Source organism: Pezoporus occidentalis, unplaced genomic scaffold (genome assembly GCF_034315485.1).
Source record: "Pezoporus occidentalis ecotype Australia unplaced genomic scaffold, CSIRO_AGI_Poc_V1 ctg33, whole genome shotgun sequence".
Classification (NCBI taxonomy): domain Eukaryota; kingdom Metazoa; phylum Chordata; class Aves; order Psittaciformes; family Psittacidae; genus Pezoporus; species Pezoporus occidentalis.
Window position 1 is genome coordinate 3,768,378 of NW_026915268.1, and position 16,748 is coordinate 3,785,125.

Consider the following 16,748-nt stretch of genomic DNA (forward strand, 5'->3'; position numbering starts at 1 on the left):
TGCTGTTTTGGTTTGCTCCATTTATTTAAGTGCAATCTCAGACATACCGCAGCACATATTAAAGGAGATTCTGAGCTGATGGCCAAGCGCTGGCATTAAATGCTCCCCAAGCTCCTTTTGAGCCTGATTTCAGCTCCTGGTGGCCTCTCACGCTGGTAGCACTTACACTGACAATCTGTAATTACCACTGCTTTTGTTTTTTTCGACTGCTCTTTACAGCAAGGTATCACACACATGCTACTACAGAGTTATTAAGGCAACCAGGAGCATTTTGGTATTCTGTTCCTTGGCATAATATTTGTTATGTTTTGTACATCATTTGCTGACGATGTATCATTCTCTTTCTGACATCCTGGATTATTTCAAACAGCTTTCCTTCTTGTAACTCATTCCTGCAACTTTGACCCTGAAAGTAGGGCGTGAGGTTTTGGCTTGACTGCTCCCACCGAAATGAAACTCCCATTGACTTTAATGTCTGCAGAGCTATGCCAGCGGAAGGTGCTTGTGAAAGTCACATCTCAAATGTTCTTACAGCCGTCATGAATGAGAGAGGAAGTGCTTGTCCTCTGCAACTGCTCAGAACATTCTGCTGGACTCCACTGAAGGTCAATGCTTGTGCTCTTTAAAAAAATACCACTTTCCTTAGTAAGAGGTTTGCATTGCCCAAAGAACGCAGTCAGCATTAAGCATATTATTCATTGCCTACATGGAGAACAATGTGAGTACTTGAGTAGAGATGACAGATAATACAGCAAGGGGCTCTGCTTCACCATTTTGCTATGAACCAGCGTTACTATGCAGAAAGGAAACATACAGTTACTTGGGGACTCCAGAAAATAAGTACAGTGTTGACTTGGTCACCTCATACTGTAGGTTTGCATACAGCAATGGAAGTAAGACAATTGGATTTGCTGTCAACCTTTACAATCTAAGAAAGCAGCTAAAGCAGTTTTTTAGGTGAACCTAGCACAACAGACCTTCATCCCCCACAAGCTGCCAAACTAGCCAGAGTCCTGAGACAAAAATTAGATTATTAATTTTCTCTTGTGACTCATGCAACATGGAACAAAGAACCATTAATTTTCTTCTATGATTCATCCAAAGTATGCACAACCCTGGAATCCACTCCTCATTTATTTACAGATTATACCTATAACTAGTATTCCTGCCAGTAATTTTGTGCGACTCAAGCAAAGGATGATGCAGAATTTCGTGTTTCTACACTGGTTTGATAATGCAGCAATTCTGGCACAGGTTTTTCTGATAAATTCATCCACATTACTGTTAAGCAGTGACAAGTAATATTTTGTGTCTTGTAAAGACTTTGATATTATATACTGATTTACAGTATTAAGTGGAATATCTGCAATAAACTCACTCATTTCGGTGCCAATGAACTCTTTCAGCCCTACTAGAAACAAATTTAGTCCGAGCCCTGCAAGCGTCTTCCTGAGAACCCCCCCCGGGAACATTTGGAACAAGTCTGCTCCTCTGCTGCACTAATTAAACACCGCTTACAACAACTGCCTCAGCTAATCAGCAACTCCAACGAACAAGAGGTACCAGCACACAAAGAAAAGGCTGCCAAAGTCCTAATTTATGTCCCCAGAATACAAGAGAGGTAAAATAATCCACATGCACATTCTGGCCTTTCTGCTTGTTGCAGACTGTTGCAAAACATGTGCAGGAACAGAGCCTCCTTTTTTTTTGGTTGTTTTTTCTTTTTTGTGCTTTTTTTTGTTGTTTTTTTTTCTTTTTTTTTTTGTTTAAACCAAACCAAAACAGGGAAGAACATTATTTTAAATTACATATATATATATATATATATATATAATCTTTTGGATAAGATCATTCTGCATAAATCTTTCCAAAGGAAAAAAAAAGGTTGAAAAAGGAATGACCATACCTCCAAATATCTGCCAGTTTTCATGAAAACCTCCCCCCTTTTTGACAGACTCTGTATCCAGGCAGCACTGTATGGTTTGGCCTTGGCATGAGTTCACCTTTGGTAAGCTGACAGCTGTTGGTTTATCAGTCACTAAACCTGCAGTTTGCTAAGAATTTGTATCTAGGGCCCTGTTTTTAACTCCCATCAAGAGTAACACCTCAGGAGACTGCTGCAGTCTTGGAATAGTCACATGAAAATTTACTGTCCAACTGCAGGTGCAAACACTGCTGCCCTGGTTTTAGCTGATTAGCTCTCTTTATACCAATGCCCTCTCCAATTACATTCTTTATCCTATTCAAGTGACCACTATATACACACAAAAAAGTGCGAATTTTGCATCTCTGGTAAGTGTTGCTCAGCTTGATCTCAACACACACCATGGCAAGTGAGAGAAGAGAACAAACTTTGTTTGTGAGTGAGTTACAAGAGCAACCACTCAGCTTTCTGGCATAGCTAATGAGGACACCTCCAGAGGACAACTCAGCTCTCAAGTGGGGAATCTATATAGCTCCGTACTCTGCCTACACAGGGAATCTAGGACAACTATGTTATTTGGAGGTCTAAGTGATCTGAGTGCAGCTGTGACTCAACATTCATTCTCCCTCAAGTAAGGATGTTGGCTGGTAACAAAGCAGGTCAGATGTTTAGCTTTTCCGAAGACTACATCTACTTAAAAACAAAATGAGGCACAACCTTAAAATAAACTTTCTAACTGGGACATGTCAATTTGCTTTCTTACTAAGAACCACACTCTGCCAAACAGACCCACCTGCTCTATGTTAAGCTTATACTTCCGTGAGTAAACCAGTTTCCATCCTGCCTACTTTCCCCCTACTATAGTGCAGGAAACCTTCACCATCCTACTCATCATGAGCAAGGGAAGAGTTAGAGGAACTGACACAAATATTAACAGAAAGATCTAAATTGCTATCAAAGATTTAAAGGGAGGGCTATAATCAGAATACAGTACAGCCAGATTACTTCTGCAACAGGAACCTTTCGACAGGACAAGGGAATTCAGCTCCATTACTATTAGTCATAGCAGTCATGTTGTGCTCTCTAATGACTTCAACTTCAGGAACATGTCATGCAAACCACATCTCAGATATACTCAGTTACAGTGGACGGTGAAGACTTCAGGTTCATAATTATGAATTCAGTCCAGGATTTAATCTGCAGGTGATATGTTGCTGTTAAACAGCCTGCCATCCAGACAGAATTATTCTTGAGCACAACAAATGCATATTCTCAGTTTCGCTATGTTCAGAGTTTCTGAAGGTACTTTGCTAAGTCTTTTACTGCATAAACCCAAACCAAAACACACAGAAAACCCCCACAGAAGGAACTCTGAATCCAGTTAACTTCCCAGTTTTCCAGATCACAGGCAATTTTTCATGGCCCTTTCCCTCATTCTGCTCAAGCAAAAGCCTTGTGGAGCAGAAGTGCTGGAGTTTGGCCCCAGAGAAGATTAGGTTGGATATTCGGAACAATTCCTTCCCCAGAGGGTGCTCAGGCATTGGAACAGGCTGCCAGGGCAGGGCTGCAGGCACCGTCCCTGCAAGTGTTCACACAGAGTGGAGATGAGGCCTCAGTGCCATGGGTTAGTGGTGGCCTTGGCAGTGCTGGGGAACAGTTGGACTGGATGAACTTAAAGGGCTTTCCCAACCTGGTTGATTCTATGACATTTCCCATTAACATGTCCATGCATCACCTCCTGCATGGACAAACCTCCAAGCTGCCAGGGCTTGGTGCCTGCTCAGGCAGGAGCTGCTGCAGACCAGCATGCTAAGGGCAGGCAGAATCGTGACTGCCCGAGCACGTGTCGCTGCAGCACTGGAACCAGGCAGACAGTGCAGCTGGAGATCAGGCAAAAACAAAGACTATTTACTTACTAAAACTGGAAGGAATTTGTAAAGTTGTCATCAGAATGAGTGGCAAATTACAGGAACAACTGGAGGGTGTTTCAACCAAAAGATCTGGATTAAATTCACTTGTCATTCATGACTTTTTTAAACACTGATGAGGAGTAACAATTTATTTCACCTTTAATTTTGAGAGATCAAAGAGTGTGAACAGTGTTTACGTGTCAATAAGAGCAGAGAAGGGGATAACCCAGGGAGCGCAGGGGCCAGGAAACATGTAGAATACTGTTGGGACCAGAGAAAAAGCCTTGATATGCAGCCTATGTTTTCCTGACTGGGAACGCTCTGTCCATCGCAGCTCTATACTTCTGCGGTTGAAACAATGCAGCAATAGAAGAGAGAAGGAAATTTCAGGTGATCACAAGTAATAGGAACTCTGTTTCAAAGTAGGCAGGTAACACAAGAAAGGTGAAGATGGATGAAGATAGAGACCAGAAAAGGCACATAAAGAATTAATACAAAACCTGCAATCAGTAAGAAGAGGTTTTATCAAATGCCGTCAAGAATTATGAGTGAACAAGCAGCAACATTACTACGTAGTAACAGGGGATGATAACACAAGAGATACAACATTAACCCTAAATATTTAAGCCCTGGATCCGTATGTACCACAGAGGCTGATTTTGATTTGGCTTGGGCTAACAAGATGCAGTGTCCAAAAAGGAGAGAATTGTGATGACAGATGGTTCACTGTCCTCCTCCTCTTATTCCCTGTGCTTTTGATTTGCACAGCACTATCTGGAGCTGAAGTCACTAATTGCAGTCAGTTAGATATCATGTATGCCCCAATGTAAGAGGAAGCAGGAAGACAGGTTTACTACACAGTATTTTAAATAATAACCATATTTCTAAGATTCTTATTTCTACCAGTTAGAAGGTAAAAAGCTTTTGTGATGTGATGCTCGTAGATATGCATATTCTTTGACCACTACCAAGAATGGCTTGTTTCGGAAGGGCAGGTGGAACTTTCATTGCTTTTGAAATACACAATATATTGAAAAGCACAAACATACCAAAGGGAAAAAAAAAGATACACAGCTGAACACAAGGGCAAGCTCTCTGCAAAAGCTATTTCATACACAGTGTCACACAGCAATCGAGGATTCTGCCAACTCTTGAAGTGACAATAAGCTACCACAGAGACAACACAATCTGCTCACAGATTCAATTCCCTTTCTCCTAAAGCCCAGTGCTGCTTTAGAAAACAAAGCTGCTGTGTAGAGAACTTAATCAAATGCTACTGGGCAGAAGATACTTGTTGTTCTTTTCCTCCTATTCCTACCAAGAAGGGAGCCTCCAGTGACCTAAGGCTGGCAAGTACCATTGGATCCTTAAGTTGTCACAGTGGGCAGATGAAGCCAAAAAGAAAATGATCATCAGAATTTTACTGTTGCTACTGAAAATGACAGTATTTCCCTTTTCTAAACAGAACAGGGAGAATTAGTCACAGCCTGTTCCTCCCATTTCTCTTTCAAGAAAAACCATTTTTAGTCTCTGATTCCATAGCTGTGGGGAGAGAGTTGAGCAAGGGGGAGGTTTATTATTATTTTGGTGCATCGCATGAAATGGCAGGCAGAAAATCACAAGAAATAGTATCCATTGCAATCTGAGGCTTAAACATATTTGATAGCATATTCAACAGCTTTGCTTGTCTCACAGCCCCAGGCAAAACCATGCCCCTTTCCCTGCTGTTCCTTCATTTCATGCTATAATGCTTCCAATTCTCCTTTTAAAAAGAATTATGTACCTTATCTACCTGTTGCACAAAGTATCCTTCCTATGGCCACTCATAACCTTTGCAGATGTTCCTCCATTATTCTCAGTAAAAGCTTGAGTCATTTGGTTCAGGGAGGAAAGAGCATCTGGGAGAAGTGCCTCGATGATGAATTAAAACAAGAAGGCAAGTTATTCTTGCTGATTGCTAACTAAAAGGACACTATGGAGCTGGAATAAAATCTGAGGGAAACAACAATATGCAGAATGAATTTTGCTAGATCTTATTTTTTTTTTTTACTGTGCTGCTTAGTTTTGTCTTCACAGTTTCATTCAATTGATCAAATACAGTTCTATTTAGCCCATGTGCATCTCAGAATGTGTCCTCTTCACACAATCTTCTTGATGTTCCTCTACTATTTCTGACAGATGAAGCTTCCAGCATCCCATCTTTTCTTCCCCATTCCTGCTAACCAGTCCTCTTTCCTATCCTTGTACAAAAAAAGCACCTTCCTTGTTGTGAATGCTCCATCCCTGGCAGCGTTCAAGGCCGGGTTGGACAGAGCCTTGGGTGACATGGTTTAGTGTGAGGTGTCCCTGCCCATGGCAGGGGGGCTGGAACTGGATGATCTTAAGGTCCTTTCCAACCCAAACTATTCTATGATTCTATGATTCCTTCCTTCTGCTAATGTCCTGAACAACCAGATTTTTTTCTCATGCTGGGTCTTTACTGACAGTCCCCTTTATGATCCACTGTAGAATCCCAATGAATGGGAAAACACACAGAATTGCTTCAGGACAACCTCAGAACTTTACAACTTCAGAACTGGTCCTATTCCGGATTCCAAAGTATTAAGTTTACCTAAGCTGAATTACTCCTGTGTGATCCTGATGCTGGCTGAGTAACCCTATTCCCACAGAGCTGACACTTTCTGTTCATCCTTATCACTTTCCTAAGGTCAAAGACCAGGTCAGGATAGAATCCCTCACATACTTCCTTAACCAACCCCTCATATTCACTGAGTTCCAGCCCCACACTTCTCTCTGACCACTGCTTGAAATGTATTAAACAAACTACATGAAAATAACAGGATCCTGAAACAAGAACCCTTTGAGAAAAGGGATGCACATTTACTGAAGGATTTAAAATAAAAATTCTTTTCTCATACAATCAGCAAACAATGTAAAAACTCAACAGAATCCAACAACCAGCAAGGACACTGACAAGTTACTAAGCATTGCCATCCCAGTGGGATTGTGCAGGCTCATCCCTGAGTAACATAAAGCACTGCTCAAAAGTCCAACTTTGAATGATGAAGATTCATACCTCATGGCCTTTTCTGCACAAAGACGTGCTGTGTTAAATCCTGGGATGAAACATATTCCTCAAAATGAAACATGGAAAATTCCTGCTAAATGCCAAGTCTGAATCAGCCGTGATTCAAAAGGACAACTTGAGCAGAGCAGGTGCCAGGGATGTCTGTTCTCTGGATTGATTTACAAACTAAGATTCTTCTAAACTATTAGATGCTCCCCGTCTCATGTGAGCAGACAGCGAGTCAAGCTCAATGTATCTCATTGCCATCTGGAAACTCTACAGGCAAGGATATCTTCTCTATTGAGCTTTTGAATAGAATTAGTTTTCATCCAGCTGAAATCTTTGTTCTGAAGCTGTACAATCCCTGCTCTCCTCCTTCATAAGTCAAGTTTATGCCTTTTCCATGTGGTTTTGATATACTCGTAGAACTGGAGACCAAGGAAAAAACAGCCTAATGCCTCAAGGAAAAGACCCCCAAGATAAGAACTTACACACAATATTATTCTCAGCATCACCAGGTACTGTGTTCTACATTCTTACTCCTCTTAGCTATGACCTTTCATAAATGATATCAGGTGGCGTTTGCCTTATCCAATAGCCTGTACCATTGTTCAAGGCATGTCTGCACATACATAATATTAATTTCTCTAGCCTATTAATAAAAGCAGGAGAAAATAACAATTGCAAATTGGGTGCAGATTTATCCTGCTCTGTTTCTGCAGTCTATTTTCCTTTCTAAATTATATTTATGCATTTGAATTTCCAGTTTCTTTAAATATGAATATTCCTAATTATGTTGTTCCTATGATGGACACAATCCAAAAAACACCAATAAAAGTATGTCCTAATTTCAGTTTTGGTTATAAATTTTGTGTCTTGAGTCACAAGTGACTGAAGACTTAACATTCATACCCTGGTAAACCTGACTGCAAATGAAGTTATCTTTATTGTATTTTCTCCATAAAGAGAAGGTTTAGCTCAGCATATTGCTTGCAGAGATACACAAAGCACAACGGCTTGTTTTGGGCTGCTGCCATTCAGCTTCATGCTGCAACCCCATCTAGAGTCATTAATCTTTTACCACCAGAACACAATTAATCATGGTTGGTTGTTTTGTGGGTCTTTTTTTCTTTTCTTTTCAGGAGAAAAAGACAGAAATCATAGTAATTTTCACAGAAAACATTGCCAGCAGTCTATCAATAACACTCATTTTTCTTCTCAGTACACACTAATAGGTTTGCTCACTGAAACCTGCTTGTCTTTCCGGTATACAAAATGCAGTAAACTAAAATACATATGACCAAGAGAAAAAACACAAGAAACCTCAGCCTGTCTCGTTGTACTGTGTAAGGCAATAAATGTCATTTTAGTGATAGCTGGGCCATAAATAAAATATGGATAGGCTTGAGAAAAAGGTGTTTATGTTACCTCAGAGCTTATTTTCGGGTGGAAACATTTTTTTCCATCTAGCTCACACAAGACAATATCTTTGCCTAAATTATGATGCAAGTTTTGATTCAAAACTTATTAAACCCCCCAAATCTTACCAACTTTGATGGCAGTTTTACTGGAATTAGCTCATGCTACTTGTGGATATAAAACCCCCAAACTTTAGCCCCAGCTTCCCTCGCATCCTAGGTCAGAAATGCCCTTTGACAGTGGTATAAAAATCTTACTTGTACTGTTTTCAGCCTTTTAGGTCTAAGAACTTACTTGAGCTCAGCTCTAATTAAGGTCAATAAGAGTTCTGCCTGAATACGAGAGACAATCCATCCACCTTCCTCCCCTTCAAAATATGACATTTGCCACATGGATTCACATACATCTTCGTTGTTTTCCTTAGACATTTTACAGCCTAGCAATTCTTTAAAATTAAATGTCACAAGCATTTCTTTCTTTTGTTTGTAAGAGACACAAGAAGTCAGCTACAGACTGCTCCCTTTTTTCTTTTTCCTTTTTTTTTTTTTTCCTTTTTAATCCATAAGGTAATTGGCTTTCTGGAGAACTAACTCAATTTTCCAAATTTAATTTTCAAAGATGCTCCCTAATATCCATTATAGCAAACACTGTCCTGCAGATTCAATTAGTAAGCTCTCTGGACCTGCTTATTTCTGAATTGAAAGTGCACTACAGCCTGGATAAATGAATTACCTGAGCAGCGGAACTTCTTGCTCTTGATCTGGCTGATTCGCTTGTTGGCAAGGCGACGCGGATTGCTGCACCGAGCGCCGCTGGTCTCTATCGGATTATCCTGCAGGTAATCAGCCAGCCACTTCAAATGGCAGTCGCACACAAATGGATTCTGAGCTAAATGTCTGCAAGAAGGATGGGATGTTTAATCAGAAGTGACCTGTGACACTGTGCTCCATCATTGTTTTTCACACACGCGAACCTGAAGAGTAGAGTAATTGAATAAGCTTCCTCCAAAACCCCAGGCCTGGCGGAAACCACGCAGAGCTGCACATGAATGGGAGAATCCTGTCAGCTCTCACATTTCGGAGCTCATTAAGCCTGCTGCAAGTCCTTTCACAGGGGAAACAAAAATTAAGATAGCAAAACCTGCTTTAAAGGACACCAAGTCCTGTGTTTTCTCCTGACAGCCTGAAATGCTGCCTTTTGAGGGAAACGCACCTTTTCTGATGCACCTGACCTGACGATCATTTTGTATCCTGGCTTAAAAGAAATTTTATTGGCAAGCTCAGTTTCCTAGGGATCCAAATGTGATTAGTGAATCTTGGCTCTGGGCAAAGCCAGAAGAGATCCAGAAGTCTTTCCTCAAGAGTGAAATAGATATTTGCATATACTCATCCTGTGGAATAACATTCCCTTTATATGCATTTTTTCCTGGAGCAAAAATATTTTACTTTTGAGACTGCACTGTTTATGCAAGATAGAACTTAACTTTATCCTTTGCACAACGTATTCCCCACACAATCGGAAATAGGCATTGTAACATTGATTCTAACTGGATATTTAGACTTTGTTAATAGAAGTCTCAGAGAGAAACAGCATTTCTCTGCTGCTGTTATGATCCGCTCTGCTTGACAAAGTTGAGCGCTGTATCAGGGGAGTTTGCCAGGTCTTTCCCAGAGCCTGATTCTGATCAGTTAAGCTGACTTGCAGCAGTTCCTCTAACTCCCATGGAAGCAGGGCACAACTCTGCAAAGACAGTTTTAAATAAGACAGATGTTTCAATTTGGTTTGGACAAAGGTGTAAAGCTGTAGCCTCACAAGAGCTCTGCTCTATTACTGCCAGTGTGTTTTTTCCACCTGAAGCAACTTCTTCTTTTTCCTGTTTGCAGTTATATTTATGAACTGTCACTTAACAGAGTTAAGTACAGAATACAACAGGATTTCAGGGAGTGGGAAGTGAAAGCATAGCAAAAAGTGCCTGAAGATACTAAAGATTACTGTTGTAGTAGAGCCTTTCCTGGTGTGAAAGGTCCAAAGAACAAATCAGCACATAGAGAGGGGATATGGGATTGGTCTGTAGCTCTAGAAAAAAGGCAGAAGATGGCAATCACTTGGAGTACTAGAAATGGGAGAACAAATCAGGAAATTTCATGAAAAAAGTGGCTTGCTGTGAAGCAACAAGTCCATTCTATGTACTGGCCACAGGAATGGCAATAAAACCCCATGGAAACGAAGGAGGAACTTTTAAACCTTAAGGGTGTTGCCTCATAAGATTGACAAATCTTATATACCTGTAAATGAACCTTCTCTGTCGCCCCTGTTAATGGATGTATCTCTGTACATACACAGCATGTTGCAGCAGCAGAAAGCATGGTAGAGGTGGGGAGCATAACTGGGGAGGAGTTGTACATGCTTTCAGAAATCAGGAACTATACAGCAGGATGCAGACCCAGTAAGGAGAGATGCCAACTCATCAGCCCATTAAAAACTGTTAGGCAATGGCTTTAAAAGAATTTGCTGCTCATATATTGTACAGGCTCAAATTTACATATTATCTTCCCTACAAACAGGATGAATGAATTACTCTGTGAGCTTAAAACACTTATGACATTCATGTCACTATTGGCAGGCTGCATCGATAGCTGGCTGTGCTGAATTTATGCAATACTTTGTTTTCTTGTGCCTTTTATTTCTGTCAGAAAAGGAGGGGCTGGTGTCTTTGGGGTCTCTTCCAATTGCCTTCACAGATTTTTGTTAAAAAGCCTTTGCAAAGACAGGCAACAGCTTTGGGAGTGAAAGAGAGGGCTGTCATTTATGCTACGCCTTCATACTCACAGAGTCTGGATCGATCGGAGAGGTGCAAAGAGGCCCTTGCTGATGGTCTGCAGTTTGTTGTCATAAAGAGATAGCAGCTTGAGATTATGCAGACCTTGAAACGTGTTTACCCTCAGGCAGTTGATCTTATTGGCATTGAGAAGCCTGAAAACAGAGGAAGGGTTTATAATTCATTAATCTTGAAATAATCAAATGAAGATAAGACTGAACTGTGGAGTTAAATCTGAAAAAAATAACCCAGTCACCAAAGTCAACCCACATTTAAAGGTCTTCATTTGCCTGTTACATTTAAAAAGTGAAAACCCCACAGTCAACATTAGTATTCTCATAGTGGGGGAATACACATGTCACAGTGCTGGCTACCTTAAAATACTTAAAATATGTCTTTTTTTAAATGCCCAGGCCACCCCTCCCCATTTGTTCAAAATTCTATATAAATATTTGAAGGTGCCTTTAGCTGTGTATCTTCAGCTTGATATACACAAAAACTGCAAATACTCCCCACCCTGCAATTCCATGCACGCACTCATACACCAAGGCCACAGTGAGAAGAACACTTTTTTATTCTGGTTTTCTCTACCAGCATCTCCCTTAAGTCTAAGTGAAATTGTGGAATTTTGTCCTCTTTTGATAAGCAGTGTGAGGATAATTTAATCATGGACAGAAAGAAAACTTGATTCTCCTCAGAGGCAAGAAGAGAGAAGTGTAGGGTCTGGACTAAAACTTACTGAAAGGCAAGGTCACTTCATAAGTAAGGGTAGGCAAGCCGTGCACCAAGTTTCTCAAAGGAGTTGTGCAGTCTTCATCACTGGTGCTGAATAAAGCCGTGAGCAACCTTCTCTGACCTAGTAAGGAGGCTCTGGTTCTCCAGTCTCATTGCTAGTGGTCACCTGAGTTCCCTTTCAACCTCCGCTGTCCTACTAATCTATGAACCTACCCCATTCCAGTTACTCCAGATCCCTGTGGAGGTGTGGAAAAGCAGCACAAAGGCAATTTACATCCTTATTTTATTTTGCACCTCTAAACAGCAGCCTGTTGCCAGAACGAATCAGTTCAGCCAGAAAACCTTGGATGGTACTTGTGCAAGTTCTCTTAGATTGTTCAGCTAGAGTTCTGTCAGGTATAACAAGTAGATACTCTCAAGAAGCTGGAGCTCCCTCCAAGACACTCAATCACAAAGACACTTAAGGTTGTCACTGTTGTCTGCATATGCAGTATTTTACACTAAGAAGATAGTCAGGAAACAACCTGTTCTTCTCTCAAAAGCCAAAACCCACATCTTTAACCACTAGCAACCTGACAAAAATGGTACATTGCAAACAACATATGATGTTAACTCAGTTTTCTTGATCACAAAATTCTTGCTACTTAGTCAATGAGTTTGAAGAGCTTAATATTACAACACTGTGGCACTCTATGAGGCACCATACTAATACTAAATCAGAAGACTAATGTCTTTCTGAGCAAAAAGGAAAAGATCTCCTCTATTCTTCAGCAAACAAATATATACCATCTTAAACACATCTCTAACAGCACAGGGAGCTTCCAACAAACTGCAGATACACCACTATAGACAACAGGGCAACCCCTCAGGGAAGAAATGCATGCTAGTTAGCTGCTTTCCCTTTGCTCCAGAAGGTGCTTCCTCTGCACAGCATCCTGCCTTTGCACTGCTGAAACCTCTGGACCATTGTACCCTCATTGCAGCTCCCTGCTCCTACTGCTGTTTTGGCAGAGCCCCGTTACTGTGGTAAATGGCTATGGCAATTGTGATACATAAAAGATGGAGTACTTGTGTAAAGCCCTTTACCCAAGGAGAAAAGGAATGCAGTGCTTTGGAATAAGAGGGCATCAGAGCCCAACTCACCTTCTAGCCTACGGAAAAGTCAATACCAATTTACCCAAATTTTCTTTATATGGTGTCAAAATCGAAGTTTGACCTTAGATAAGAGAAAGTCCCAAAGAAGGCAATGATGGATAAATGAAATTACCTCTTTTGCATGAACTAATAGCTAAAATAATTTTATGAAATCATAAGCAGAGCTAGGATTGACCCCTCTGAAATCTGTATTTCGGTGACTGATAATTGCATGACACTTAATCCACCAGAAGTAAAAAAGTAATTTTCATATTAGGCTACAGGAACAGTTCCTCCTATGCATTTGACTTCTGAGATTCTGCTCCAACAGCAAACACCAATGTCACCTCTTGCTACTTGTTTCTTATTGCCATTCATACATCCAAGTCAAAGTAGTCTCATTCTCTCTCAGTTCTTGTGCATTATACATTGCTTTTTCAAGCTTGGACATTATTTATTCCATAAAAAACAGGTTAACACGTTATTAAAAGGCAGAATCAGCTACTTAGATTTATTTCCTGGCATGCACTCTGGTATTACAAACCCTTTGGTTTCTATCCCCTGCCCTTGTGCACTAGTCAAACATGGTTTTCTGGCATTGTAAATCAGCAGAGATTGGTTCCATGACAGACGCCTGGTACCTAGATTATATAGGAAGAAAACTGAAAGCAAGTATGTACTTCCATTTATTTTGGTGGATGCTAGTTTTTTCCCTAATATTACAGTAATATTTTATGCTGCAAGCAGTACTTGTGACAAAGCATAAAGCTGACATGAAAATAATCTCAGTAACAGAGAATTTATAACTGAACTACAGTTGTATTTGTATATGCGGACAACCAGTATGTCTTTCTGTGCTGCTTAAGAAGTGCTCACACAGCAGAGCTGCACTGTGCAGGTACTATTCACTTGCAGAGCTTGAAGTCTAACCATCATTGATCCCACTCAATAAACCCTCAGATCAAAGCTGACCTAGAGCTGCACGGAATAAGCAGGACTCGAAGCCATTCTCTGATTAGTTTCAATAAAATACAAACAAAACCAATGCTGCAAATCAGCATTTACAGTGTGGCAAGTTTTCCTGGCATGAATGTTCAATGACTGAGTTCATGGTGTTATTATGTGTGGCAGTTCTGTAGGAGCCAAATACCAAATACGAAAGATGCTGATCCTGTAATAGCCACAAGTACAGAGGCACACCCTCTACTTTAAGCATCAGAGAAAGCAACCTGGAACAGGAAAGTGCTTGTACAGGATGTTTACAAGTGGGAATTCAGATCCTACACAGTTTTTTGAGGTGACAACATCCATTCCATATATCATCTATACACTATACATGCAGTCCCTAAATGTAGAGAGGACAGACAGTGTGCTCAATAGTAATACAGATGTGGCCATACTGGATGGATCGTGACATAGATCAATGTCCCATTTCTGATCAGAATCTGCAAGAAAGGGGGGCAGGGCGCGGAGAGAGAAAGAAAGCAAAAAACTGTGAGAAAGCTGAATAAATAATCCCTAAAATATTTTTCCTCCTACTTCCTGGGAGTTAGAGGATGACTTTTGGCCAGAAGCATTAAGGTTTATGTTCCTTCCAAAAACTCTGTTATTTTAAAGTATCCCCTCTATGACTATTCCCCTATATAAATCCCAGTTCTTTGCTTAATCTTTCTTCACTATCATAGCCTCCCCAGTGACGTCTAATTATTAATAAGATACACAAGGCTGGCCTCACAGAGAGCTAAAAGTGGCTCTAAGAAAATGTTTTTAAACTAACACAAAGGCATATGAGAAAAACCTCCTTTAGGAAACAGAAACACTGACCTTCCTTAAACACTGAACCATGCTGTAAAATAGACTAAAGGTTCCTTTCCATTGGACTCTCACCAAAAGAAAAGACAGTATTAAAAATTGAGTCTTATTTTAGCAAGCATTAGATGGCATTTATTTTGCCCCAATTCATGGTGAAAGTAAATTCCACTGCTTTCCCTATTTTGCTATCAGCTTGATTGGCTGAGATTTACACACGGCCTCCAGATGTGGTGCAGCATTCAAAAGCAGGTTAAAAATTCAAGTCTAAATAAAACTGCCTGCTACCCAGAGGGATGATGGATTATGAACTCAAGTCTCCATTTCCATCCCTCTGGCTATGTTAAGAGCATAAAGAAATCTCTTTAAGCCTAGGACCACCACAGAACACAGGCAAATGGTTAAAGACCTTGTGGTTTACACGCCACTGAGAGCAATGAGCAGAGCAGTATTGCAATTCCATGAACCCATTTCCTGAAACAGTACGTTTGTCCACACACACTGAAATAATAATGTGTTTCAGCTAAGCCCTTTGAACGAATGTGTGCTGAAATGGCACTGTAATTGTATCAGCTGCTCATAAGGACCATCTGCATAATTAAGATGGTCCCGTAATTGAATTATATGCCCAAACACAGTTTCAAGTGATTAACATTTAAATAACATTTTGAACTCCAAACCCAAAATGAATGAAAAAAATTGTTTTTTAAGAGAAAACGGGGATGTTTATAATGGCTTTTACCCTTAGCAATATTTGTATTTTCAGGTCAGTGAAGTCCAGTAATCAAACTATCAGCAAATAACTATATAACCGGGGGAATGAAACAGCAGCCTAGCAACCTTAACCCATGCTGGAGACTGCAGGTTAACTTCTGGTGCTACAGGATGGACCAGAAGTCACCCAAGGTACATAAACGAGCCTAAAAGGAAAGTATGAGGGAGAAAAGATGCACAGAGCCACTGGGAAACTTCTCTTTCCTTTTCAGGAGGTTTGTGCTTTGACAGCAATGACAGCATGAGGAGAATGAAAATGTTTGGCACCCCATGAACTGGCTGGCACATCCCACATGCCAGACTCCACTGCTGAAAATGAGAACTCACCAGAGAAAGGCAGATGTAAAATGCATAGGAGACTTGTATGGGAGAGGAGAACTGGGTAACAGTTTTGCATGGGTAACAGCAGAGTACAAATTGACTTTTATACAGTACCCCTAGCCAAAGGCTTCGCCTACATTCAAAGGCACTACAGGGCAGCAAAGAAAGCACCCTTGGCAGAGAACATTCTTTAGGATATACAGTACCTGTTATGAAATAAAAAATAAATTTTGCATGCTTTTTTCAGCATTTTCTCTTGAAATTTCCAGGGAACCAAGAGTCACCTTTGATTTAACACAGCTTACTGGGGAGAACAGCTGAAGCACCAATATGGAAGTACCTGATCAGGTACTGCCATCAAAGCAGTCAATGACAAGGAATGTCTAAGGACAGAGTTGTTTGTACCCCTGCTTACTTATTGGCAAAATACTTGTAGTAGGATCCAGGACCATTTTAAAATGGCCTGGAGTGTAGGGCAGCAATGTGATTGCCCCTCACCAAGACAGAGAATCCACTAAAATTTACATTTTCTATGTAATGACTGACCACTGAAGAGTCTGTCAGTGCTTCAGGAACCAGTGACCTGATAACCAGTGTGAAATCATCATCATGCTCGCTTGAACCAGCTTCAAGGGTTCCTCCATGTTCAGGAAACTGGATGATGGTGATGAGAAATTTATTCAACGTGAATTAAAACGGGAATGTTGCAAGCTGATAAGGAGTTAAGAAGGAAGCACAGAGCATTTTGAAAGTCCTGTTTTGGAGAGATTTTTCAAGGCCTCCTTTCATTTCTGATCTGTAAGACTGCAACTCCAGTTGAACACCATCCATAAAACA

At 40.6% G+C, this 16,748-nt stretch overlaps 1 protein-coding gene across 4 annotated transcripts in view; it reads right to left on the reverse strand.

Annotated features, from left to right (window-relative positions):
* Positions 1 to 16,748, reverse strand: part of SLIT3 (slit guidance ligand 3) — a 519,568-nt gene that overhangs the window by 135,403 nt on the left and 367,417 nt on the right. For all 4 annotated transcript variants that reach the window (XM_062629206.1, XM_062629204.1, XM_062629205.1 and 1 more), the window contains 2 exons: positions 11,150 to 11,293; positions 9,053 to 9,216 (listed from right to left, as the gene is read on the reverse strand). In XM_062629206.1, the coding sequence (XP_062485190.1) occupies positions 9,053 to 9,216; positions 11,150 to 11,293 (308 nt within the window). The remainder of the gene's footprint in view (positions 1 to 9,052; positions 9,217 to 11,149; positions 11,294 to 16,748) is intronic.